Below are 24,014 nucleotides of genomic sequence, written 5' to 3'. Positions count from 1 at the left end.
CCACCGCAGCATGTTCCTCAATGGGCTACTAGGACTTACATTCCACAATTCACGCAGATCAGCAAGACAGTGTCATAATTCAATGATGAGCAGCAGACTTTGGCAGGTTAAACAGAATTATATCCCTCAATCAGCTAGGGGGTACATTTGTCTCTGGGTCAATCAAACCATCCATATTATAAGTGCTTCAAGAGATTATTACAGTACTCTTGGAACTGTTCTTACGGCAATACAGACCTCATTCACGTGGAAATATGCTCAACACAAGTGGACGTATTGCAAGATTTGCTTTATGCCATATGCGCTTCCGTAGAGCCTGCTTCTGAATCATCAGAAAACTGGGACAATTCCGGATATTGCATGTGAGGTGAAGGCAGCTGTGTATAATGGCTTCTGCTTGCGGCCGATGCGTGGCCGACCCAAATCACGCCCGTACGTCGTCTGCAAATCCATAGGTAAATAGGCCGGTGCAGGACAAAGATCAACAGGAATATCGTAGTGCCTCCAACTGTAGTGCTGACCGACATGCCCAAGCTTCGGCGCGGTATAGTCCGTGCGCGGCGAAGACCATCATTCGCCGAGCCGCTGTAAAGGGATGTTGTTGTTGCCGTATTCGTAGATGTTGGCGTCCTACTTGCTCCGTTCGACACATTCAGGGTCATCAATGCTGTCAGATGGTCCATGAACCCTGCTTCACTCCACGTGGTTACCGACGTAAAAACCCTAATAAATCGAACGTCGTACTGGGCTGCGCATTATCAGAGCCCGTGAGTCTGTAATCACCTCTACCGGGAGATGGAGTACTAATCATATAGTGAGGAACTGTCAGATAGACCGTCCAAATAGTCAGAATAGGCAAGGTCAATGTGATTGTCTTTCTCCTCGTTCGTTCCCACCGGTTGTTCGCCGCTGTGATATAGCAGCACTCTGGTCAATGATAAGGAGATACCCAACGGCTTTGTGTTAAGCGGCCAAATGAGGAGAGGTTGTGGGTAACTGATTAATATTACTTTCAAAGTCTCAGACACCGTTGCATGTGAATGTGTCTGATGTTGTATAATAGTTCATGCTTAAACCAAGTGCTGGTAGACTGGGCAGGGCTATCCCATCCAAGAGGGTTAAGTTGTACAGTTGCTATTCCCGCAGTATCTTGATTGACGCCATCCACCATTCTTGGATCACCATCCGACAGGCTATGATGGGAGACCGCAATGTTGATTCCTTGAATGTCGAAGTAACATATTGAAAGAAGTCTAGAATGGACGTCTCTAAATCAGGTACAAGCTGCCCTTTTGATTATGTCGAGGGACCCATCTTTAAGCTTTCTATTAAGAGCACTGTATTCGCGGAGCTTGTTCAGATATTTGGAACCAGTTGCTTTTACTCGTCGGATTAGCCGAGATGAATTGCAAGACAGTAAGATCTTATTTTATCCTGAAGATTGTGGTTGGGAGAGGCCGTGGCACTCTTGACAGGACACTGAATATAGTAATATCATGATCGTGTCCACCGGTGGAGGGACCACTAGGCCGCGAGCTAGAGAAGACTGCCCGATTGAAGAAAGCAGGATAGACAGACAAAGATAAAATAGTAGTCATCTTTAGGTCTACAGTCCCTTGTCTATCCACTGATGCTTTTGATGCAGGGCACTTTATGCTCGATTTCACCGGCAGCACGCTTGGCATTTGCCATGTACTGTGTTAGATGTGACTAGGATGGTGGACAGTAATTGTCCAGGCGGACATGCTGGCCCAAACCGATACAGCAGAGTCAAAGGACAGCAAGATCCGGATTTCCGAGCTGTCTTGCGATAGTTCCCTATGTGCAATATTAGAGTTACTGTTTAAAACCCACTATTGTTCATTTGGAAACTGACTCTGTCCATTGTGATTGATTCGTCGTAACGGCCCGTAGCCCACTGCTTAGTAAAAAGGCAACAATGCTAAACCATCCAACTACCATAGTGGTATGCAATTGGATCTTTAGATGCGGACGGATAAGCATTAGGAACACAGCATAAGTCACATCCGAATATGCTCCATGATGCGGCTTTCGTTAAAAAGAGCTCAGACATATAGCAGTCGGCGATACTCTGAGGTCGATTAGCAATGAACTTACATGAGGCAGGCACTGTTTGTTACCTACCACAGGGAAAATTTGATTTTCATAGCTACGGAAAGAGCAAGGTCAGCCATTAAAGTCAATATCTCTGTACATATCGAATTCTTTCCATGTTGGAAGGACCGGTCAAGAAGTTGATGTTCGTCTTAAGTGTTTCTGCCCTCACTATCCGTACCATCTGGACCGACTTCTCAACAGCATCAATTACTTGTTAATGTGCATTGAGGCCAAACGAACTGTTGTACCGCCGAGAATAGAGGATAGGACTATTATGGGGGCAAATTGTCCATGAAAAGCTTGGATATATACTTCATACCCTGAAGAATCCGTGGACTGCGCCTATGGGAATCCATGAACCTATCAAAAATGAAAGAAAATGGAAATATAGGAGAAAATAAACAGAAAAAGAAAAGTTCCGTGCAAAATATAGACCCGTGCTCCTGACATTTTACAAGCGCTGCTACTCCTTCAGGCCAAAGGCACGTTCTGTCGCATTAGCCTGATTCTGCGCTGGACAAGGTCTCAATCGCTACGGTGACTCCCGCGCAGTCACTGCATTCGTTATTGTTCATCTACGATGCTATCCCTTCTGAAGGTCATTCCCGTGGCCTTATCCTCCGCCGCTTTAGTTTGTCTTGCCGTGGACCTTTCGGCGGGTACTGTTTGAAGGTACGGAACTGCTCGACGTGCCTGTACATGGCTAACCTACAACAACTGAAGGTGAGCGTAATTGCGATCCAGAATCCAGAACACCTACATGTGCTTCGATTGCTCGCCATTTCCATTAGAAAGAGTCCTTCGTCCTCTCTACAAATAAGATATCTTTCGGACAGCCTTACGGAATCTGTTGGCGATGCAGTAGACCACATAAGCGAGCATGTTGTGGACCAGCCCAGTCATGTACAATTTCTCCTCCCGACCTACTATGCAATTGGCCTCTGGAGCTACTGCAAGAGGAAACCATAAATTCATCTCAAATTGCTTAAAGCCCAGTGCTCACTTCTCGTTTGACCCGATGGATATTTTAGGCACTTGCCTAGGTCCGGCAGATGCAGTAACGTCAGACTGGATCCAACCTGTTCTGAAATGGTACGACCACATTTCACAATGGATCATCAGTGCCTATATCACTGGTTTCATCGCCGCATCTTTTGCGATTGTCATAGGTCTCGTCCAATCTCCAATGGGAAAAGTGGCCGTTATGATATCCTCATCGGCAGGTGCTACCTAAGCGTCTTCGTAAAAGGCTTGCTGAATAGTGCTCAGGTGTCATCGCTATAGAGTATAGGAGCATCAGTATCGGTGACCTTTGTATACCAGCTACTGGGTAAGGGGATCAACATTCTTCTTCAACATCCAACCTCGGCTAATCACGGTCCACATGCCATGGCAGTAGCGTGGCTGGCAGTAGCATTTCCGCTGGCTCCAGTTTGCTCTTCGCTATCGAGATGTGTTGCTGCTGTCTGTAACTCCTGGCGGTCATTATTTGGCCTATAGAGTTCGATATTGGTGGCCCACGCATGCTTGATTGCAGTAAGAAGCAGTGATGGCGTTGCAAATGCGGGTTGTCTCTTTGGCCCCAGAGAATGACGCATTTGTTTCTTTTATAGGGAAGAAATACAATACAAGCTATCACGAACTGCTAAGTCTCTATTTGAGTGTGTAGATGACCGATGACTCCCTTAACAAGCTTTCAGCTTTTGGCCGCTAGCTTGCGCTTTACCTAGTAGGCTTTTTCGCGACTCCAATATATTGTACGTACGATCAGCCACTGTATGCTTACTGCTGCTGGTTTGTATGTTGTAATCCACTCTTTCCAAATGGATCTGAGACAGTTCCATATCAGACGTACTATGTCAAGTCTTCAACGTTCATGACTTCCAACTCTATATTACCTCCGAGGGCACTTTCTGCACGTCCGAAGGTAGCAGGCGGTCGCAAACCCCCGGGGCATTCAAGAAGAAGTCAGCAGAAAAATAACCAGGCGGGAGTGCATTAAACACCCTCAGCGTCAGGGCGCCAGCGCGTCAGGGTGTCACTGCGTCCGGCATGGTGGGGGCAACACAGCTTTTGGCTGTGTAGTCAACGATTATCGTAGAGAATTGTAGCAGCTCACGGCTAGGGAATGAGAGATGCAATCTTCACTGTAGGGCTATTCATGTCGAACTGTCTGGTTTGGCGGTTGACATGGGAGTAGACCAATCGCGTTGACCTTCAGAGCCGCGACCACACACAAAGTCGCTGATACCAGACAGGGTCTGTTTAATAGGACCCCTTATTTACGCATTGATCATCATGGACGTCTCAGGACTTTGTGGGGTAAGCTGAAATTCAAGTTTCCAAGGGGACCTTTACGTATACTGTACACCATAATGCGGTCGCGCGGTGAAGTGAATTGACTAGGCTCATCTGCAGAACCGCAGAAAAAACCCATCCTTCTACGGGGCAAATCTAAATGGTAAAAATGACACCATATGTCATTGGTCAATGGTCAGGGGCACAATGTCAGTACGATATTGATACCGTGGTTACGATATGGCAACTGTAAACACAAACAAAATCTCTCTCCTGCTATGTATTCTGATTGTTGATACACCAAAAATACCCATTCAGAATGACTGGCGGATAAACAGACTTGGTATATGATATTCTCCATCACTCGCTTGGAACATCATTCGAGTCTTGTGTACCCTAGTGCTCTCAAGAACTCTATTCTGGCATCCCTCCCAAGCAAACGACGCGGAACAATACATATCGGCAGTTATTTTGTTGGAGGGAAGAGGAGAATGTCTTCCTCGATCGTGCATCATTCCCCGACATCTTTTCTGCAGCCCACTCCGCTGCTGGGACTTTCTTCCAGTCTCCTGTCAGATGATGCTGACTCTTTACTAAACTCCTCAGCCTCCGTGATGCAGTGCCCATGTTGCGCCTCGCCCGATATTCTAGATCTAGCCACGCTGGCCGAGACTATTACAGACCGGGAACTTAACATGTCTACCTTGCTGGAAGACCAGTTCCTGAATACACTGATAATTCTGTCAGGGGCTGAATCCGCCGCCGAAGCGGTAGTAATCGTACTCCAAGACTGGCTGGCCACAGGGAACTTGTCGTTGATCAACTTGCTTTGCCACAGGACTTTCGCCGCCTTCCGAAACCAGTCAGCTATTCAAAATTTCAGTGTATATTACTATGGAGACTTCGGCGCTGGGGACACCGTGACTGCTGTTTATCGAAAGGTAGTGCGGGGACGATTAACATGGCTGGAGATAACGGTGACCCGTGATAGTATGCTCCTGGCCATCGCACCCGCTCTGTAGGACGTTCTCTAGTCCGGGCTCATGAACAATACACAGCGTCAGTGGATTGGGGATATGATGACTGGGTTTTGCGACCTGATTGAACTTGTCTCCGAGGTGGCCTGATTTGTAGTTGCGGAAAACCACAGTACATGCGGATCTCTCCAGCAGTTGAGTGTACCTAGGTCAGCACCGCACATATTCTAGCTAATATGTTGCGCATCCTTGGTGAAACCAGCCTCTTCTGTCTTGTTTCTTTCTTAGCCTTGGGGTGACCCATCTATACTATGTCATATAGTTAGATATACAACATTACACTGCACTTGAATAATGATTTGTGTCTTGTAGACTGAAGACCTGATCGTCCTCAGAGTCCTATGCGCCGAGATGCTATGACACGAAATATATATTACACGAAGCAAAGGCCAAGGAGCAGACCATAGGGAAGCTAACTAAACACAGAGCCTAATGTCTAGCTACAGTACGACGATTCTTTGGATATGCGTGTCATAGACCGACCACAGGGAAAGCTTGATGTCTGCGTTTTGGAAAAGAGAGCCTACTGCTAATTAAAAGCCAAGTATAGCCGAGCATTAGCATTGACTGGTGACCTTCCCAGCCCAGGTAGTAGGTGGTGAGAAATCAAGCAAGCAGGACCGCGCCCCCTAGCCTCCCACAATGGCGCTGTCGGCGCACAACTAACAGATAACTACTGCCAAAGGTTTGTTTCCGCGGCGATTATGCAGAAGCGCATTCTCCTGCAGATTGCCACACTTGCAGCGCTCGAAGTTGATAATGCCAGATGCAAGGAACCCCAAAGGTACCATGCTAAAAGTCGTAGGGGGACTCCATCAACCCTGTGCCTGGACATGCAGACAGAAACTGAGTCCCATCCAACGGCAGACTGTCCTAGAGAGAACGATCGTCGCTATCGTTCAGGCAAAACGATGAGCTTATACTGGAGTATTCCCCGTCCAATGAAATTCTCGGGTAAGGCTGCTCACCGATCCTCCTCCGCTGGACCAAAATTTGTTGTGGAAGCGGCCATCGTGAGAAAAGTCACCGAATGTGAGTATCTGCAAGGCAGGAAGACCCGTAGGTCCAAAAGCCCACTGAGAAAGCAGGAGGAAATCTTGGGCTTCCGACCGTCTCCGAGCGGGCTTGGAAAATCAGACCGTGGAGCGTGGCTCGGTGATGTATGGCATCGCCAAGACCCGGCAGGAACCGAGGAAAGTTGACCACCTTCAGTCACCGACGTTGTAGGCATTTATATTGCCAAATGTATTTTTTGACTTTGCGCCAAAGAGTCCATTGCGACTGTTTTCTTTGTGTTCCCCAATACCACTAAGCGTCGCAGTGGTTAAAGATGTGGACTCCCCCTCGGGATAGCTGACTCAGCAGACGATCGGTCTGGCGGTATCTTTCTTACGTAGCGCGCTCGATCATGTCCAAATAAAGAAAAAGGAGACTGAAAATCTTGGCTGTGGTCCAAGACAACCTTAAAAGGGGGCGGGTATATGGTAGGCTTGGTACTTGGTTGGTAGTCACAGCCAGTTCAAACGCTGACGACACGGAGCCGCCAAATGTGCGCCAAGTTGCATTGGTGTTGTGATAAAGCTTGAAGATGTAGACCATCCAAAGAATAGGGCATGCAGACAATTCACAGCGCCCCTTTCGTGTATTCCCCATGACAATAACGAAGAATCCTATGGCGTTGCGAGCACTATATTACAGTCGTGAAATCCCACTCGCGTCACAGGCTGAGCTCAGAAATCAATTCAAGGCCAAATTTAATTTCAAGGTCAATATAGCGTTTTCAAGCTTTATCACTGTAGCATTGATGACTGCTAGTAATGGCTAGCTGTTCTCATACCAGAGCCAGCAATCATTTGCACAACAACCTTGATTTACCTTTCGGCACTTGCCTCGCACAGATTTAACGAAGGCCACGGAAAGCCTTCCCCGAGCGGCTTTGCCGGCAGAATCCCAATAGGTCACTACTTACGACCTCCATAGCTCAGTCAATCTCTATATAAGGTAGTACTATTTTCCCTGGCCAGCAGTTTCTTGTACTGATTGAGCCTTCTTTTCAAGGAGTGGGTACCTATAAGGCTACATTTGCTGAAGGCTATGTCCCAAGTACTGGATGCGAACATCCCTCTAACGGGAACTACGCTCGTCCATTCAGCTACTGTTCGACTACACTATTATGGTTCCCAGAAACCTTTCCTACAAAAAGGTTCACTTCGATTCTCCTCATATGGATAGTGGAATATTGACAATTCTATTTCGGTCTCATGATGAGAACGACGAACTAGAAATAGCTGATATCGAAACTACACGGAACAAGACAGTGAGGGGGTTGGGATGGAAGCATCATTTGTATCAGTTCCTACTTTAGGCGACAGAATGTCTGAGGTGGTTGCCTTTGCAGGTACTAAACTCCAGCGTTTACTTGGGCCTGAACGAGTTCGGGCTTGCGTACACCGTCCAGGTCTGGAAGGCCGTAAAAGCTTCGGAGTATAACGCCTGAGTATTGCCATGTTTTGTGCTTCTTCTGTTGTGCCTCCTACTCCAGCTGCTCCACTCTCCTAATTTCGGAGAGCGTAGGTTTGACTTGTTTTCCATGTCGAATATTTGGCTGAAGAAGATCCATTTCACTATAAAAGCAACCATGCTTCCCCGTGCACACAGCAGCAGCTCTGCCGCATCTTCATATATAAGTATTTCCAATTTTCTCAACTCGGTTCTCTCGAACTCCCTTAGCTTGTAATGGTATTCGGCAAGCACACGGTAATCGGCAAGGATCTGGTAATCTTCATCTTCTGAGACGTTCCGTGCCCTCTTTGACGGCTCCCAGTTGCAGTTGGGTGATGATTGAAATTCAAACGCAACGGCAAGGTACGGCATGGAGCTTCTGAGCCCCAACTTCCCACTACCAAGGTGGGCCTCTATATTCCTGAGTCTGCGTCGAGAGCGGCAAGCAGAGTGATCCTTTCCAGACAATTAGTTTTTGTCTTTTGGACGAGGACGTACTGGCCGATATTATGGTGCTCCTTTATATGTCACACTATTAGAGATCCATGGTCTCTAGTTCATATGCATATTTACCGAATACTCCAGATACGACCAATCGGAAGATGATCACGAATCTCCTGCGAGATTGTTGATCGTAATATTGGATCCAGCTTTTCTTTGTCTGCGCGCTCCGGCTTTTCACCCTCAAGAGACACCCAGTATAGATCCTAGCAGCGTATTGAGAAGAAGAACTGATTCCTTCGTCAGGAAGAAGAGCAGATCCCGGTGTTAACTATACCTCCAGTTTACTACGAAGTACCTCCCAAGGGTGACAATACTTAGATTGCTGGCGCTGAAACGTGCGGCTAGCTAGTCTAGGTCTGGGCAGGTCTGATACATTGCGCCAAACAAAAACCTCCAGGGCCTAATATAAGACTCAGATTCAAAATTAAAAAGTCTCGTAACAACGGGTCAATTAACACCGCCCCAGACTTGGTATGGAAATATCAGCAATGCTTCAGAACCTCAACCAAATGTTGTCCAAGGAAACAGAAGTCAACCATATGATCATGGCCCCTGGGGATTGTCCAACTCGGCCCCGGTTCGGAAAAAGTAGATGCTTGCCTTGGGGATCTCGGTCCGGCCACGAACACGCTCCGATGCAAAGGGAGAGTATCCCGCTGTCTCTCTTTTAGCCGCTGTGGGCATTCTGAAGAATTGCTGTGACTACAGGGTGATGTTAGAAATGAAATTAAAGGAAAGGGAGCTTAGCCTGCATTTTCGATGACAGCGTTGTAATGGTGTTGTGTCGTCTTGGGTGTTGCTAAGCGGAAAGCTCCAGATCGATAAAGGCTGCCCTTATCTCACAGGCTACTTCATTTGAGATAGGTTCGGATAGGTTGATAAGAGGTAGCTTTGCAGACATCATACTTGCAGTGATCTGTGCACACAACACGGAGGACGAAGCAAGTCCCCGCGGACAAAGGATCACATGACTTCCATGTTGGGTCTGGTGGCGGCTCCCCACTTCATAAATACCAGCTTAATCGCCGACCTGGTAGATGTGTTCGGAAAGCATGTTCATGGCTGATCTTGCTTACATATAGCTTTGCTGCGGTCCAGCTGCCACTACTGCAAAGGAGCGCCTAGATATCCTTTCGAGCAAGCAAGGAAGTATGCGATCAGATTCCTGTGTACCTATCATCGCGCTACCTGTCATGAGAGCAAATTCTGTTATATATATATGAACGTTTGATGTTGACAGCAATAGTGTCTGCGTTAGCTAATTGTGGTGCCGCCCAGGATGGGCTTGTTTAAGTTCCCTAATCCCAGCTCTACAAGCCTATTTGTCTAATCAGACGTCGTTCGCATCAAGACGGACCTGCCAGGAGAACGATTTAGAATTTACACATACTTCCAGAAAGCCCGATTGCATTAACCCCAAGTTACATCAGGGGCCACAAAAGTTCTATAAAGACATCAAATAAACCGTACTTCAGCCATCCAAGCTATGCAAGTGCTCGCAAAGATTTCTCAGGCATCACAGTAGGCGAGAACATTGAATCACATTTACATTAACCTGGGCGAATTTCGCAGAATACCGTGAACCTGTCAGTTGTGCAGAAAGCCCACAACCGCAGAGGCTGGGTTGAATTCAGGCAGATGACATTGATTTGACTATAAAAATACTGAATACAAGACGTTTGCTCTCGTCAGCGCATGCGGGGTGATATGTCTGTCACACCTACCGTCTCGATTATGTGGCTACCTCGCAGATGCCTGCTGGTCTAAAAGGCCTGGATCGTGTGGACTAGCAAGGGATGCTATCACATGAGAGCGGGGCCTGACACGTGGCAGGCCACTAGATGACCGACCTTTGCTGGCCGCGCCAGGTTCGAGCCTCGCAGCCTCTTAAAGAACTCCTATGGAGGCTAGGTGTCTGACCATACGAGCACCGCCGTTTCCTTGCACCGCCTTGATACTTGATGTATAACTCTTGCGTTTCTATATCCATTCGACAATGAATTCTGTCAGAATAGCGAGTATCTCTCGCATGGATCTCGAGGGCCACGAAGAAACTGCACCATCGATCACAGATGTCAAGCACTTGTTATCCTATAACTGGATGGAGTCTGTGACTCCTACTATTGCCATCCCGGGCTGCCCACTGTTATGGCCTCCACCGAAAGGTACCTGAAACGTACCAAAAGATTCTGGGCAAATGTATATAGCCCAAAATGCAGCTCGGCACCCAGAAAGTCCTCTGGAGCCTCTGTTCCGCGTTCTGTACACAACTCATCCTTCGTTCGATATTGGTGCCGTTGATCTCGTAACAGATCGGAATAATATCCGCGTGCTTCTATTCTTTATAAATCTAGTCTATCAAAATATCGGCTTGAGCCTTTCACCATCGAGTTTGAAATCACAGGCAAGACGGCGGTCTTTAGTCGTGCAGAGACCGAGACAGTTAAAAACATCAGACTTGGAGCCGTTGCGGGCTTTGGTCATGAGTTTGAAAAGGCATACACCCGAGACCAAGTTGACAGAAGTACTGGCCACCATAGGATCATCAATTACTCCTTTGATGGGCTCAGGCTCATCGTTTGCTATGAAACGGAAGCCAACTGACACAGATGTAATGTCAAGGCCGTATTATTCTATCCGGTATGAAGCCTTCGCAAAAGAATCTCTATGCTCTTGACTGAAAGTACTTGATATCGTCTGTTTCGCTATATCGCATCATTCAAAGTTTTTATAAGGCCCCGGCAGATTTATCTCAGCTATGCCCGGGTGGTGATGTGCAGACATGCGAAAAAGAAGTGCTTGGCCCCCTACGAGTTAGAATCTCCTACCTACTCTGTATCCCTTTCTATGGAGTCTGCGGACGAAACAAGGTACCGGCAGTAACTTCAATTTAAGTTCTTGTAGAGAGTTAAGTACGGTGAGCATTGACTGTGATCTAAGTTTACCGCCCTCGCAGGTCGCAACTACTATGTAGATATTAGAGCGATAACGAATCCCATCAAGTCTCATGTGAAATCGCTCGGGCGATGGCAAACTTTTTGTATGTTTAACACGTGATAACTCAGGCAGTATGGTATGAAAAATGATGGACTCCCTATTGCGTCTCTAGACTCTCTTACTAAATTGGAAAGTTATAGTAACAATCAAATCTACCTATGAGTCCCTGGATTCATTCGAGGAACGGAACGGAGATTCCACATTGATCGTCTGCGACATGACGTTTTCACGAAGAAAGATGTAACTCAACTCCAGAGTCCGCGGATATCGCGGGAGCTGGCATGAGAGGATGCTCCCCCATTGAAGCTCGTCACGAGACTCAAAAACCTTAGAGACGCAGGCCAAATTGAGGATCAGGAGGCTGTGGCGTTATTTCAGTAGAGGAACGTGAGATCAAGGTTCGGGCCGTGGGATTGAATATCCAAGACTCTCTGGAGACTTTTCGGCAGTATACCTGGAGACTCAGTGGAACAGACGTGCGCCAGCATGGTTGCTCGTATAAAGGCTGCCTGCATAAACCAGTTTAGGGTCGGGGTTCGAGCTCGTGTGTCGACTGTAGAGGAGGGAATTGGGACCTATGCACGGAGCAAAGTCCGCGTCCGCCCACTTCCTGACAGCGTCAGCTTTACCGATGCCGCCCATGACGGCCTGCACAACTCGAAGAAAACACAACGCCAGGCGTAATGTAACATCCTTTGGATGTAGAAAAGATCAGATTCTTATTATTAGGTGCTTCCAGATAAACTCAGTAAAATAGTAACATGCAAACAAATCCTGCAATTTATGGATAACAAATTTTTAGGTAAAGTCACCGTAGAATCATCTTTGCAGTTTGCAAACCTCGGATTTCCTTTTCCAACTGCTGCCGAATCCTTTGCTGTCTCGGTTCCTCGCCAGCAATCTCTTTCAATTGTTCCACGGAAAGCTCACTCACAAGAGAGGGTGAGAATAATTTCATAAGTGTGTCAGGGCCGCTTATCAGATGATACCCTGCTGCTTGCATACATATATTGTCCACAAAGCGCTTTCGGGCGACTTTGTAGTACGATTGAAGAATATCGTGGAGGGCTTGAATAGTGTGCTCGAAATTGCTCAAATGTCGCTGGTAGTGCAGGTCTTCCACACGTACGACCCTCCCATGAGAACAGTCGTCAAATGCCTTTCCCTCTATTTCCGAAGCTGCGCGTCTTTGGCGACTGAGAAGAATTAGATCTGATAGGAGAGGGCGGAAGCGACAATAACCTACCATTTCTCGAGTGTATCGTTCAAATAATGATTCAGAGTCGTCGGCGTTCCCGTACGCTCCACAAAAAGCAAGAAGTCAACCTTGGCGATCCCTTTCTGGTACGTTTCCAGCAGCCTGTCCATTAGAAATAATTGAACATTGTGACACAATGGAGCATCAGGGCAAGCTCGGTTCAATGCGTGGACGATAAACTCATGAACCATGATGATTATGTCGCTTATATATCCCTTGGCGAGCGCCACCCATTTTGTTGACTGGCTTTTCATCATCGTCGACAGAAGGGTACCGTTGAAGGTCCCGATTTCGAACCCCCGCGAGGCCCTATACAGCTCCTCTATCCATGAGTGAATACCCCCGCGGAGAGGGAAGCTTACTGAGATAGGCTCATCGACAATACCCTCCAGGTCTCCCACAGTGTCGACCTTTCTCGTTAGGAGATCTCCGTCAGAAGACGTCTGGTCTTCTTCCGAGGCGCCTAATCCGAAATGATGCTGATGTCCCCATTGTGCAACGTCATTAGAAAAGATGTCATTTCTGTTCACCACCCTTGTAGCCAACCTTAAGATTTCATCATCTTCAAATGCATCATCTGCGCCGTAGTTCGAATTCAGCGCGTGCGACACGATGGTTTGGAATGATGACATGACATCGACGAGGTAACTCCGTTGCTGTTCAGGTGTTGTGCGCTCCGCCCCAAGGATGTGTAGTTTGTCTTGGCAGTCTTTCAGCTTCTTCCCAATCTCCAATCTTACCTAGAGGGAGATCAGCAGGGGTCCACACAATACAAGAGACAGCGGGGAAGGCGAGGCTACCAATGGAAATGCGTTGCGTGCATTTGTCGTCACAGTCTCCTGCAGACGAGCCCGCAATGTTCGAATGCCTAGTTTGTCCGACCCCACTGTACACCATGGATGCTGCCTCAGGGTGTCTCCCTCTAAGACACTCCGGGATTTGTCCTTTTCCTGGAGATCGCGTTGGCCTAGATTTCGCACAAGGATCCATCCCAATTTCATCGGCATAGTTCTACCCTCCAAAATATCAATGACCTTAGACTCGGCGCCTTTGTCGACTAGATCCGGTTTGGTGATGACTCCAATCGTTCTCTCGCCATGGGGATCCTGCTCGCGAGCCATTTCAATAATTTCCTGCGTAGCGATATCAACATTTGCAGGCACAACAGTGAGCATGATAGAGCGAGGGTTTTTCATGTAAGATTCCACCATCTCCCGGACCATTTCCTTGTCCTCTTTTGTCGTTAGCCCCGGTGTCGTGTTTCGAAAAATACCCGGAACATCGATAACACTTAGGTGATCTTCATCGGGGCCGGAGATCTGCAATCTCAAGACGCTGTCCGAGAACGTCGGTAGACCATCACCTTCGGTTGTAGACAGCCCCAGTAGGGCATGGACCTTATATTTAGCACCGTGGGTGAGTTTATGGTTGACTCATGTGAAGACAAATCAGCTTACATCCGCCATTAACTCAGAAAGGGAATTTGGTGTAAGATTATGTATATCTTCCGCAACCCATTCTCTCAATTGTGCTGCTCGCTCCTCAGGCTCATTCAGTCCTGGAATGATAGATGCTGTAATCCTCCTTTCGCCATCATTGGTCCTGCGGAAGATGATCTGCGTGGCGTGCCTCGTACAAAGGCCACTGTCCCGTGGAAATGTAAACGATGTAAGCCCCTCTAGTACGGAGCTCTTCCCGCTGGATTGATCTCCAATAACAACGAGCTGAGGAAGGTCGATGTACTCTCCGACATTGCAGGCGAAGAGCTTGTCGATCTTGTCTAACAATGAAGAATCTGCAAGAGCTTCGCTTGTCTTCCTGGCGTGCTTGGTCATGATGTAACCGGTTGTTGCATCCCGGGATGTGCGGACAGATTCATGGACGTTCAGAATAATATATTATGATGAAAATCCAGAATTCTGGCCATCACTCCGAGTAGTACATCGAGTCTGGGAATGGTATTTGTCGCACTGCATTCTTGATACCATTCAGCAAAATGCACCAGCCAACAAAATGCTGTACGGTGTATTCACCCGCACGCGAATGGCAACACGACTCTCCTTGCATGAGCCGCCGTGCTGAAGCTAACAAGATGGCATGTATGAATGTGGATGAAACGGTAACATTTTGTGGAATTTGGTGTAGTGACCCGGGTTAAGCCGCGTACCATTCATGGCATAACTATGCCATATTATGCATTCCATACCGGGAAAACCACTATGGGGGGCTGTGGCAAAGAATGTCCAGAATTACTGTAACCAACAACTCTCTTGTGGTGCGGTTTACTCGTCGCCAAGAACACTTACAAGCCCCGAGCCAATCATGTCCAATATATCGAAAGTGAAGTAGAGTAGTCTTAACTGGTTCCGCCTATGCTCCGAAACAGACTTAACACTTCAACCCTCTACAACGCGCATTAGCCATATGGTAGCCCATCCAGGTATGTCATTTGCAGGGGCAGTTTTTGGCGCCCCCGCCCCATCATTGATGCTTCTCAGCCTGTGGAACCCTTAGTTGGGTTGCTATTAGGTGATTCACTCTGTTATCCTGGTGATCATGGATCTGACATGCCCCTTTCTGCCGAGTGCCGCCCAGAGCCATACCCTAGGATGGTGGTGATTATGCACCCGCTCTGTCATACGCAACTCAGGTTGTAGTATTATGCATCGAGGCTACAGTCATTGTTCGAAGAAATTTGGCCATGGGGATGATCATTTGTCTTGTGACCAGGCATGGTATTACGGCCCTGGGGTATACTACGGGACTACCATGTTGGTGAGTAAGCTTTCTCACGCCATTTATTTCGATATTAGCATAGTCTGCGAGGCAGGTGCATCGCTGGATGGCAGGAAATGCTAATGCGCCCATTAGATGTCCGGTTACAATATATTTGTTCTTCCGGTCTCTGTTGTGATCGCAAATGGGACGTGAAACGGACGGTTATTACATTTGATACGGAACTTTATCTCTCCTAATCGCAGCGTTTCTGTAGCCGCCAGGCTTATTCACAGGGAGCCTCGTGCTTGACCCGCTGGTGATGATTAAATCTACTCCGTACGATCCAGCGGATTATTCCCAGATTGAACAACAACTCCCCAGACATATGGCAGAACTTCCAACAATTTATCTGTTTAATTATCTTATCTGTTAGTTTCAATTCCCTCTTCTAGGCCAAACAAATCAATATTGCAGATGCCCTCTCCGTGGCTTCCAGCTTGATCGCGCTTGCAACTCTTACCTTTGAATAGAGCAAATCGCTCTATACTCTAGTCAAGGACTTTAAAAACACGCAACAAACAGTTCGTGAGCTATGGTATAAACTGGAATCTTTAACACAGGTCCTCGGCACCTTAATCTCGGCAGTAAGGGACAATGAAGCCGAGCTGGCCAGCTTGAAGTTACCTCTTCTGCGATGTGGGAAGATATGCAGCGAGTTCAAGGATATTATGTGAAAATGTGTGGCCCAATCTAACGGTCAACGCACAAGCTTTCGTGAATGGGCTAAATTACGGTACATGGGTGGGACTATTTATGACCTGAAAACAACGCTTACTGGTTATAAAGCAACTATCTCTATCGCTCTCGGGGGCGCCACATTGTAAGATATATGAGCCCTACAGTGACTATGAACCATTGACTCTGAATCAATATACTCAGTCGTCAAGCCACTGTTGCCAGCGCTGTCATCGACCAGTATAAGACCATGATCGAGGAAGCAACGTCTGATCTGCAAGAGCATCTACAAGACATTGAGGAAAGGTTGCAATCGCTTGATCAGCACGGGGGTCCTGTTCAAGAGTCTGATACTTTTAACTTACGAGACACAAGGGAGGAGAAGGACAGCACTGAGCAATGCCTGACAATATGTACACATGCTGCGCAAGTCATTGCACACCTCCAGAAACAGCTTCCGCAACTCCATTTTAAGGGTGGAAATCCATCTATACAGTTTGGTTCTAGCAATGATGATATATCCAGTCAATCCCAGAACCTGACCAACGCTATGCTCACTGACTTTAGCGCAAGAGTCTCATCAAACTCGGCGGCACTCCAGGGCCGTCTGATGGAGCTGACAAACCGACTGAGACAAATGTCGGAACAGGGCATAGTATAATCCTTTGGATTACGTCTTGTACGTGAAGGGGAATTCCTTACCACTGGTAGACCAATAGCACGCTTTTCCAATGATAGTTCTATGAAAGCATAGAGTAAACTTCAATCGATACACGAATGGGGAGAGATAGTAGCTGATTCGAGGTCTGGTTAGCCTCAAACCCAGGCATACGGCGAACTTCACATGCATTGTCAACTGGGAATAGCAAGTCAGCAAGCACTTCAAACTATCTTTGGAGTGCTGTTCTCCTGCTCAGTGGAACAAGCGCCATGTTTGTGTTGGAGTCAACTTTCCTTTGCAGTATCCCCTCTTTGGGGGGATTATACTTATCCCAAAATATGACTAGCGCATACGGTTCCCTAAAGGATTTGAGTTCGATCGTCCGCCATCTATACGCAGCAATTCGTAATATTCTGCAATGCGATCGGTGGTTTCTAGAAGGTTACAGAGTGACTTGGAAGACGCATTTAGAAACCCCTGTGTATTAGACACAGAAACTCTTGCCCGTGTTGGTTAGGACTCAGTCATGACGCTGCGGTGTCCACTCTGGGCTTCTCTTTTCAAAATAGTGCCATACTGTATATCTAATGTTCAAAGACAACACGTGGATACTCGCTAAATCCGAGCCGATACCTACGCACTAAATACCGGGAACTAGTTTTGTGTATTCCTGCGAGTCGGGCCTAGTGGGTAACGACCTACTGAGTAAACCATCCATTTTTAATTGAGCACTGTACCGTTCACCATGTTTTTCTATCAGTTCGCTCCTAGCATTACGCGATTTCAATGTCTACTAGTCTCCTGGGCATTTTAGGGGGGAACAACATCTTGTGCGAGCTTGGGCAGAGTAGGCTGCTTGGGGAGTCTTCTCACATACATATACCATACGAGTTACTCTGTTATATGATAGGTTAATATCGAACTTCGGCCTTGGGCTGAGATTTCTGAGCAGAAAACCTATGCTGAAAGAGGCTTAGCCTGCCCACGCGCTATTTCATTATACCTGTCATTATTGGTATGCCATTTTCCACTAAGAATAAACCGAGTTCTGAGGCCGGACCCCCTTAATCGACGGATCGATCATCTTCATTAAGCCCTAGTGGTTAATTCAGCCCTTTCCGCGACAAAGCTATTAGGCCACGCCTGGCAATCCGTGCGAGAAAGGTTTTCACCATGACTCGAGTGAGATTTGGAGCAGGCATAGATAGACACATACTCTTCCTATTCCTTTTGATAACTATATAGACTAGGACGCGCAGCAAGGATGTCCACACCGACCATGCAGTGGTGATAAGATCGCGCGTTCATGGTCGCAGCCTTGCAGTCAGTCAACCTGTTATACACCTATGGCACTGGACAATCTGCGGCACCACAATTCGAGTCTGTTTAAATATAGGTACTTCAACCCTCCACATTGATGGAAGAGTCAAATTACTCCGAGTGCTACAAGGCAAAGTCTAGTGGCACTGATAATGCCGATTGCACGTATATTTTGATTCCGCTAATAACGCCCCTTGGAAGGCACGGGAAGTAAGTGGAACAGTAACAGAACGTCAAAAAATAAAATGAGTGTAGTCTTGAGGAGCTCTGAGCCAATCAAATTCTACGTCATCGTATAGTATAACACGCCGCAGGTTTATTGCCATGTCATGTGCTAGGGTTGCTGTACCATTCTCTTGCGTATCAGTCGATGTGATTGGCTTCGTTGCCTCCAGTCCTGCAGGACAAGGAGATTAACCCAATGGCGCTTGCATATAAGACCGGAGAGCGTACCTGGCAGATTTCGCATGGCGTGTTGGGTAGAGGGCCCAGATCAACGATTCCCTTTCTCTCGGCAGCAAAGAAATTCAGAATTCTGTTGACTATTTGTGGCAGAAGTCATGGTCTGTGATTACCAGGGCAACTGCTTTAACAGTAAGCATGATCAATTTTGGTCCTCCCGGCATCGCTGTGATCTGACAAACCGGCAAAAGTCATCGAGCGTCTCTCGAAAAGCACAGAAATCCAACCAAACGATGGTCATGCCGTTTTCCATTATTCTGAAGACATTTTCTCTAGATTACCGTTGAATATCTTTCAAATGATACAGGAGGCTTGGCTTAATGATCCAAAGGTCAATATTCACCATGAACGCCGCCTAGTTCGCGAAAGTGTGTTATGACCCAACAACTCAACTATGTTTCCGTAGCTCACTACCAGTTTCTCAGCACAAATCCGCCACTTAGTCGGAATCCTACTTCGAAGTGATGCCAAATCTCTACGGTTTATACTTGACCAGCTGAAAACGGACCACTTGTGGAGGTTTGGAAGAATGGTGGAGCATGTGCTCGATATACATGATAGACAGGAGGCATACCATAACTGCCCCTCTTGTACGTGACGATATGCTGGTTATGATTTGCGGTAGGGCTCACATAGATGTCTGAAATAGACAGCAATACAACTATACCAATCCGGCATCTGCACCTTCCTCTGCTCACGCCTGGCACACACACTTCTACGATTTTGGATCAGAGTATAGTCGACCTTGGAAAAATTATGCTGAGCGCTACCCCAAGCTCGGATATGGATCAACCTAACCAATATTGCACATTCTATAGCGAGCAATTTAGGAAACTTAGATTCTGGTCACTGGAAACAACAGCCTGGGCGATTATAGAGTATATTGAGCCGACTAAGGCTTCCACATATCCGTATGGAGGGAAAGGACCGGGGTGGTAGCCACTATATGTGTCTCACCAACGTCCTCGATACCTCAAAAAGAAGGTTAGTTCGACTGCCCGGCATTCGTTACCAGCTCTAACACCCCCAAAGGCACGATTAAGTTATTGCTTTTCTTGTTATGCGAGTTATACCAGCAAGGGCTTAGAATAATCCATTGGAAGTATGCTATGCGCTCAGTGTCACTTGATGATCAGAGTTATACAATACTCGAAGGGATATTCTATCTCCGTGAAATCGAGGAAAAGCAGCTTGAAGAATGCTCTAGTGAGTACAGTAGCTTTGAGGCTATCCGTATTACCATAAAACATTCAGCTTAGATTTATTTTGTACAGGCAAAGCACATCAAGACACTAGTCGCGAGGATCCCAAGCAGAGTCCCGAAAGGAGACGGCGGACAGAGGGCAGTCGTGTATTCACAGACTACGTGTTACTCGCAATTACTGAAAGTGGAAAGTACATTCGATCGAGTACCATTAGCTTTCGGGACGTGATAGATATCAATAGTGAGAAGAAGTTCAGATTGGAAGTCATTAAAAATCGGATGAGGCAAAGTAAGTACTATGGAGGGGGTGTTAACACGTTAGAGAATACTCACCGTACTTAAGGGCCCATACCCACACAGAAAGTGATACAGCTTGCTCGAGAGTGCTCAGTCTCAAACAAGGATGTTCGCTTCTGTCCCGAAGAGAGCACAAATGCCAAAGCACAATCTTATGGTAGGTAGCATGCAAAACCCAGATGAGGAGCACCTAACATATAATACAGGAAAGCACGAGACGTCAAAGGAAGTAGTTTCTATGTCTATTACTAGGGTGGCGAAAGTAGAAACCCTGGCTCATAACCACCGCAGCTCTACCCAATATGCACTGCAGGGCAAACAGTGTGAAAGATGCAGAAATCAAAGTACTCCTCTGTGGAGAAACGGTCCTAGGGCTGCAAGGGAACTCTGCAATACTTGCGGGATCAAATGGGGAAACGAGCGAAGACGAGAAATTCGAGAAAAGCGACGTCAAGGTAATTAGTCGTCTCCTTAGCGTTCAAGATCCTGAACTTAGGACTATGCCTCTATTGGCTGCGAGAATGTTGGGCTGCGCCATGGTAGCGCGAGGACGAGCACACAAAGCTATACAAAGATATTGGGAAACAATCAGGGAGTGTTCAGTAGCAGACCTTGATGGTTCTCCGAAGACATCGTGCTAGATGTGTCCTGCTATGCTGTATTAATAATTATATCTTATTACAATGAACATCAAGTATTCCTTTCTACAGCTCACCCAGTGCCACACAGAACCTTGGGCCCAGTTGGGTCGAGTATCCACACGTACTGTAATCACTGATTCGTAACGTCACTTGAACTCGTCAATGCCCAAAACAGCTGTGATTCCCCTCATGTCCCGCTTCCTTATATCGGCCTTATATCGGCCGATCCATCTACCATTAGCTCACCACGGAGGGTCAACGAAACATGTAGGTTTTTCCGTGCAATTATCAACAGGTCTATAGTCGTAAATCATGAATTTTTTTTCATTCATTTTTTAATAAGGTGGCTAGAACCCCAAATGTTGAGAGTTTGAGGCTACTTACGTTCTAGATCGAAGCTTTTAGTTACGTGGCTCGAAGACAGGGAATGAGAACGACAGCTAGTGATGTAATCTAGGCCCGTGAGGGCTGTGACATTGCCTACCAGAATTGCCTCTGTAGTATATTTCATGGTACAATATCAGCAGGTACATCGATATCCGGTGATTTAACAACAGAATTAGTGCTGCTTGTTCAATCTAATATCGGATCCCAGGGCACTGTGCCGACCCCGCTACTTGCCTTCTGAAATTTCAGAATATCAGCGCAATTCTCTTGCGCCTTTCTGCTTCATCCGTCGATTCAGGCGATTAACTAGTCACGGAATTCACTGCTTTCCTACATTATTTTGGCAAGTAAAGCCTGCTCTGAGAATACTAGGCTTCACTGTCTTATGCATCAGCTCATATCGGCTGCAGGTGATCTTTTCATGACGAGCCCGAAACGGCTTGAGAATATACCCGCTGATATCAGCTTTGATCCTAGAGTCGGTCCTTAAACTTTGACCATTGCCATTATCTCCGATTTGGGTTGGTGCTCTATGGATCAACTTGCTGATTTCCTGCTCAGTGCGCACTGGCAGCAAACGGGCCAGAACACGTACTTTTGCGATGATCCGGGATTGGACACTATCTGGATAAAAGTTGCCGAGCAACTCCCTTCCCAGTTGAAGGGTTGCGGGCTGCAGGCGTGGAAAATTAAGGGAATAGTAAAGATGGTCGAGCCAAAGGGAGTTATTCAATCAGTGTCGGGAGAAGGCGCTATTGTTGGCGGCCAGAGTCTTACGCCAGAATCGAAGCCTGTCTCATTAAGAGGGGAATTATTCTCACAGGCTCGTTTTATTTCATTTTAGCCATTCCAAATCATCCAATTTCCACATAATACGTCAGTTTATACCTCTGTGTGCCTAAGAGTATTTGCGTTTGACATGAGGCTATTTGACCATGCAGACTAGGATATGGGTATTATATAGGGCTGTGGTTTTGCAAATCAGTCTAGAATGTATTGAGGGAAGTCTGAAGACACCATTATATCCACTGCGGCATTTTCGGATCCCGAGTAAGTTAAACTGTTGGCCATCCATCGCCGCGGGTAAGGAATATTGAGGGGATGTGGATGGCACCACTGTATCGATAGAGGCTGGCAGGATGAATTGTGGAAATGTACAAGGATGCATAGTCACAATTTCGCCCAAGTCAACTTGGTCTGATAGGAGGAGGCTCTGTGAGACCTCGGAATTTGAAAAATGCGCCAAATCTCCAGCTTGTTGGGGCCGAGTTGTCCCTGAAGATGTTTGATCATTTCTGATGGCATTGTGTATCGGCCCTGCGTGGTTAATACTCGGTGGAGAAACCAGTACCTTAGATATTTTTAGATTGATATCAGCTTAAGTTAGTAATAATATCTTTACCATATGGTGTAGAAGATATACCGGCGGCCGAAGTCTGCCGCAAGCTATCCCAGCTTACAACATCGATTCGAGGGCGTTCGCATTCTCAACTTTGTCTGCAATGAACAGGGTCTAATGGATTCTGGTAGGTCATCTTACAGTCTCCGAGATTATAAAACGACGAAAGCAAACATTTCGTGGGCATGTCTGCTTTCCATCGAGTGAAAAGACATTTGAGAGGCGATTGGCTGATATGGGTCCCATGAGTAGGAAATAGACGCCCGGGGGATTTGACTAGGTGACTAGAAATGAAATGATGTCAATAGCCAGACCAGCAAATTCTTATTCATTCTCCACTCAGCTTTCCCCCCAACCTGCGTCTCTGTATCCTGCTAGCCGCCTTTCCCGCAGCGATGAACCATTGTATCTTGGCGGACTATACAACCCATACATGAGCTCAGATGTAGAGAGGCACAGCAGGACATGACTCCCTACGGCCCATCCCTGGCGGCGTTTTTCCTTAGCTTTTATGTTGCATCTTTCTTGGTGTCCTTGTTTCTTTCCTTTTTCTTTTAATAGGGCCTTTTTTTCTCTCCCCTCCCCTTTCTTCTAATATATATATAAATTTACTAATAACACATGGGATGTGAAGATAGTCAGCGTTCTCATCTGAGGAATAGGGTTTCTATCCAATCGTGTCCTGGATCAAGACGGGAAATCACCTGGAATAACAGGGTTGGTAATTCTTTATACGAACAAATAACAAAAATTTGCCGACTCGCAATCATAAGTCTGATACGTAAAGCAAGACTAAATCTAAACTCCCGCGCATTCCTCTAGCAGATCCACAGTAGGCGACATCTGGTGAAGGTTTATGCTAATACAAAGTGACAGTAAATTCAGCTTCCGGGAAACTTGGTACCTCATATGGGCTAGTCCGTAAATCGTCCCAACACAGGCTCTGGAAAAAAAAACGACGGAAAAGAAATGTGAATTTTTCGTACTAGTGAGACTAAACTCTATTATGCTCAGTTTACGTTAAGACTCGCTACAGTAAATTGGAACTGTTTTCCCTTATACAGCGTTATAGTACTTCCACGCTTGGAATACCTCTACGGAGGGGACAAACCAATAACAAAACTAAATAGCTCTGCTTCTCCAGCATATTTTTAAACGATCATGCAGTGGAGGGAAGCTCATCGAATGTATAGTAATAGGAGCTACCCTCTTGAGGCATGAGCCGGTTTCAGTGAATTTAGGGTTTAGTAAATTTAGACTTCAACCCTCCGATTTCTGATCCAATGGTCGTGTACGGAGCCACTCGTGGTCAACACATGATGAAGTATCAATTGTTTCAAAACTTGGAGCTCACTCAGAAGTACATACATCCGGCAGAATGATTCTGGCCGAATAACTGCCCAGTATCATACCAGATGGTATGCTCTGCTTCAAGAGTGATCCAGCAATTGAGAAGCCCTACTCTACATTGTAAAT

At 46.7% G+C, this 24,014-nt stretch overlaps 10 protein-coding genes across 10 annotated transcripts; 7 read left to right on the top strand and 3 right to left on the bottom strand.

The window, feature by feature from the left end:
- Positions 1–290: 290 nt before the first annotated feature.
- Positions 291–719, bottom strand: BO88DRAFT_342721 (uncharacterized protein; the record flags this gene model as incomplete). Its single annotated transcript, XM_025703151.1, has 1 exon — positions 291–719. A coding segment is annotated over one exon (429 nt), but the record flags the coding sequence as incomplete, so codon positions are not given.
- A 2,300-nt stretch (positions 720–3,019) lies between these two features.
- BO88DRAFT_415883 (uncharacterized protein) lies at positions 3,020–3,352 on the top strand (the record flags this gene model as incomplete). The annotated part of the gene is made up of 1 exon (XM_025708227.1): positions 3,020–3,352. One exon carries the CDS (start codon positions 3,020–3,022, stop codon positions 3,350–3,352), a length of 333 nt encoding a protein of 110 aa, XP_025561900.1.
- Positions 3,353–4,907: 1,555 nt separating this feature from the next.
- On the top strand, positions 4,908–5,438 carry BO88DRAFT_464024 (uncharacterized protein; the record flags this gene model as incomplete). The annotated part of the gene is made up of 1 exon (XM_025711297.1): positions 4,908–5,438. One exon carries the CDS (start codon positions 4,908–4,910, stop codon positions 5,436–5,438), a length of 531 nt encoding a protein of 176 aa, XP_025561899.1.
- Positions 5,439–5,843: 405 nt separating this feature from the next.
- BO88DRAFT_63789 (uncharacterized protein) lies at positions 5,844–6,717 on the top strand. The gene has a single exon (XM_025713029.1). It carries the CDS (start codon positions 6,158–6,160, stop codon positions 6,653–6,655), a length of 498 nt encoding a protein of 165 aa, XP_025561898.1. The 5' UTR covers positions 5,844–6,157; the 3' UTR covers positions 6,656–6,717.
- Positions 6,718–7,868: 1,151 nt separating this feature from the next.
- BO88DRAFT_464023 (uncharacterized protein) lies at positions 7,869–8,327 on the bottom strand (the record flags this gene model as incomplete). The annotated part of the gene is made up of 1 exon (XM_025711296.1): positions 7,869–8,327. The coding sequence occupies one exon, from the start codon at positions 8,325–8,327 to the stop codon at positions 7,869–7,871; it is 459 nt and encodes a 152-aa protein (XP_025561897.1).
- Positions 8,328–10,455: 2,128 nt separating this feature from the next.
- Positions 10,456–11,063, top strand: BO88DRAFT_464017 (uncharacterized protein; the record flags this gene model as incomplete). The annotated part of the gene is made up of 3 exons (XM_025711295.1): positions 10,456–10,624; positions 10,667–10,812; positions 10,836–11,063. The coding sequence occupies 3 exons, from the start codon at positions 10,456–10,458 to the stop codon at positions 11,061–11,063; spliced, it is 543 nt and encodes a 180-aa protein (XP_025561896.1).
- Positions 11,064–12,188: 1,125 nt separating this feature from the next.
- Positions 12,189–14,604, bottom strand: BO88DRAFT_367145 (P-loop containing nucleoside triphosphate hydrolase protein). The gene is made up of 4 exons (XM_025704062.1): positions 14,172–14,604; positions 13,515–14,111; positions 12,703–13,454; positions 12,189–12,652 (listed from the first exon to the last, which is right to left on the bottom strand). Exons 1-4 carry the CDS (start codon positions 14,547–14,549, stop codon positions 12,265–12,267), a joined length of 2,115 nt encoding a protein of 704 aa, XP_025561895.1. The 5' UTR covers positions 14,550–14,604; the 3' UTR covers positions 12,189–12,264.
- A 1,625-nt stretch (positions 14,605–16,229) lies between these two features.
- Positions 16,230–16,828, top strand: BO88DRAFT_464012 (uncharacterized protein; the record flags this gene model as incomplete). The annotated part of the gene is made up of 2 exons (XM_025711294.1): positions 16,230–16,312; positions 16,372–16,828. 2 exons carry the CDS (start codon positions 16,230–16,232, stop codon positions 16,826–16,828), a joined length of 540 nt encoding a protein of 179 aa, XP_025561894.1.
- A 1,880-nt stretch (positions 16,829–18,708) lies between these two features.
- Positions 18,709–20,276, top strand: BO88DRAFT_415878 (uncharacterized protein; the record flags this gene model as incomplete). The annotated part of the gene is made up of 8 exons (XM_025708226.1): positions 18,709–18,742; positions 18,802–18,978; positions 19,036–19,200; positions 19,260–19,488; positions 19,530–19,594; positions 19,643–19,816; positions 19,885–20,103; positions 20,158–20,276. The coding sequence occupies 8 exons, from the start codon at positions 18,709–18,711 to the stop codon at positions 20,274–20,276; spliced, it is 1,182 nt and encodes a 393-aa protein (XP_025561893.1).
- Positions 20,277–21,671: 1,395 nt separating this feature from the next.
- Positions 21,672–22,012, top strand: BO88DRAFT_426212 (uncharacterized protein; the record flags this gene model as incomplete). Its single annotated transcript, XM_025708890.1, has 2 exons — positions 21,672–21,909; positions 21,930–22,012. The coding sequence occupies 2 exons, from the start codon at positions 21,672–21,674 to the stop codon at positions 22,010–22,012; spliced, it is 321 nt and encodes a 106-aa protein (XP_025561892.1).
- Between the last annotated feature and the right edge of the window lie 2,002 nt (positions 22,013–24,014).

This window comes from Aspergillus vadensis, assembly GCF_003184925.1.
Source record: "Aspergillus vadensis CBS 113365 unplaced genomic scaffold BO88scaffold_14, whole genome shotgun sequence".
In the NCBI taxonomy this organism is placed as follows: domain Eukaryota; kingdom Fungi; phylum Ascomycota; class Eurotiomycetes; order Eurotiales; family Aspergillaceae; genus Aspergillus; species Aspergillus vadensis.
This window is presented reverse-complemented; position numbering and strand designations above follow the sequence as displayed.

Excerpts from the sequence above, each read along its gene's own strand:
- BO88DRAFT_63789 (XM_025713029.1), top strand. The coding sequence starts at position 6,158 with ATGCAGAAGCGCATTCTCCTGCAGATTGCCACACTTGCAGCGCTCGAA.
- BO88DRAFT_367145 (XM_025704062.1), bottom strand. The coding sequence starts at position 14,549 with ATGACCAAGCACGCCAGGAAGACAAGCGAAGCTCTTGCAGATTCTTCA. Across the intron at positions 14,112-14,171 it reads TTTCTGAGTTAATGGCGGAT|GTCCATGCCCTACTGGGGCT; the intron begins GTAAGCTGATTT and ends GCTAAATATAAG. Across the intron at positions 12,653-12,702 it reads AACGATACACTCGAGAAATG|TCGCCAAAGACGCGCAGCTT; the intron begins GTAGGTTATTGT and ends AATTCTTCTCAG.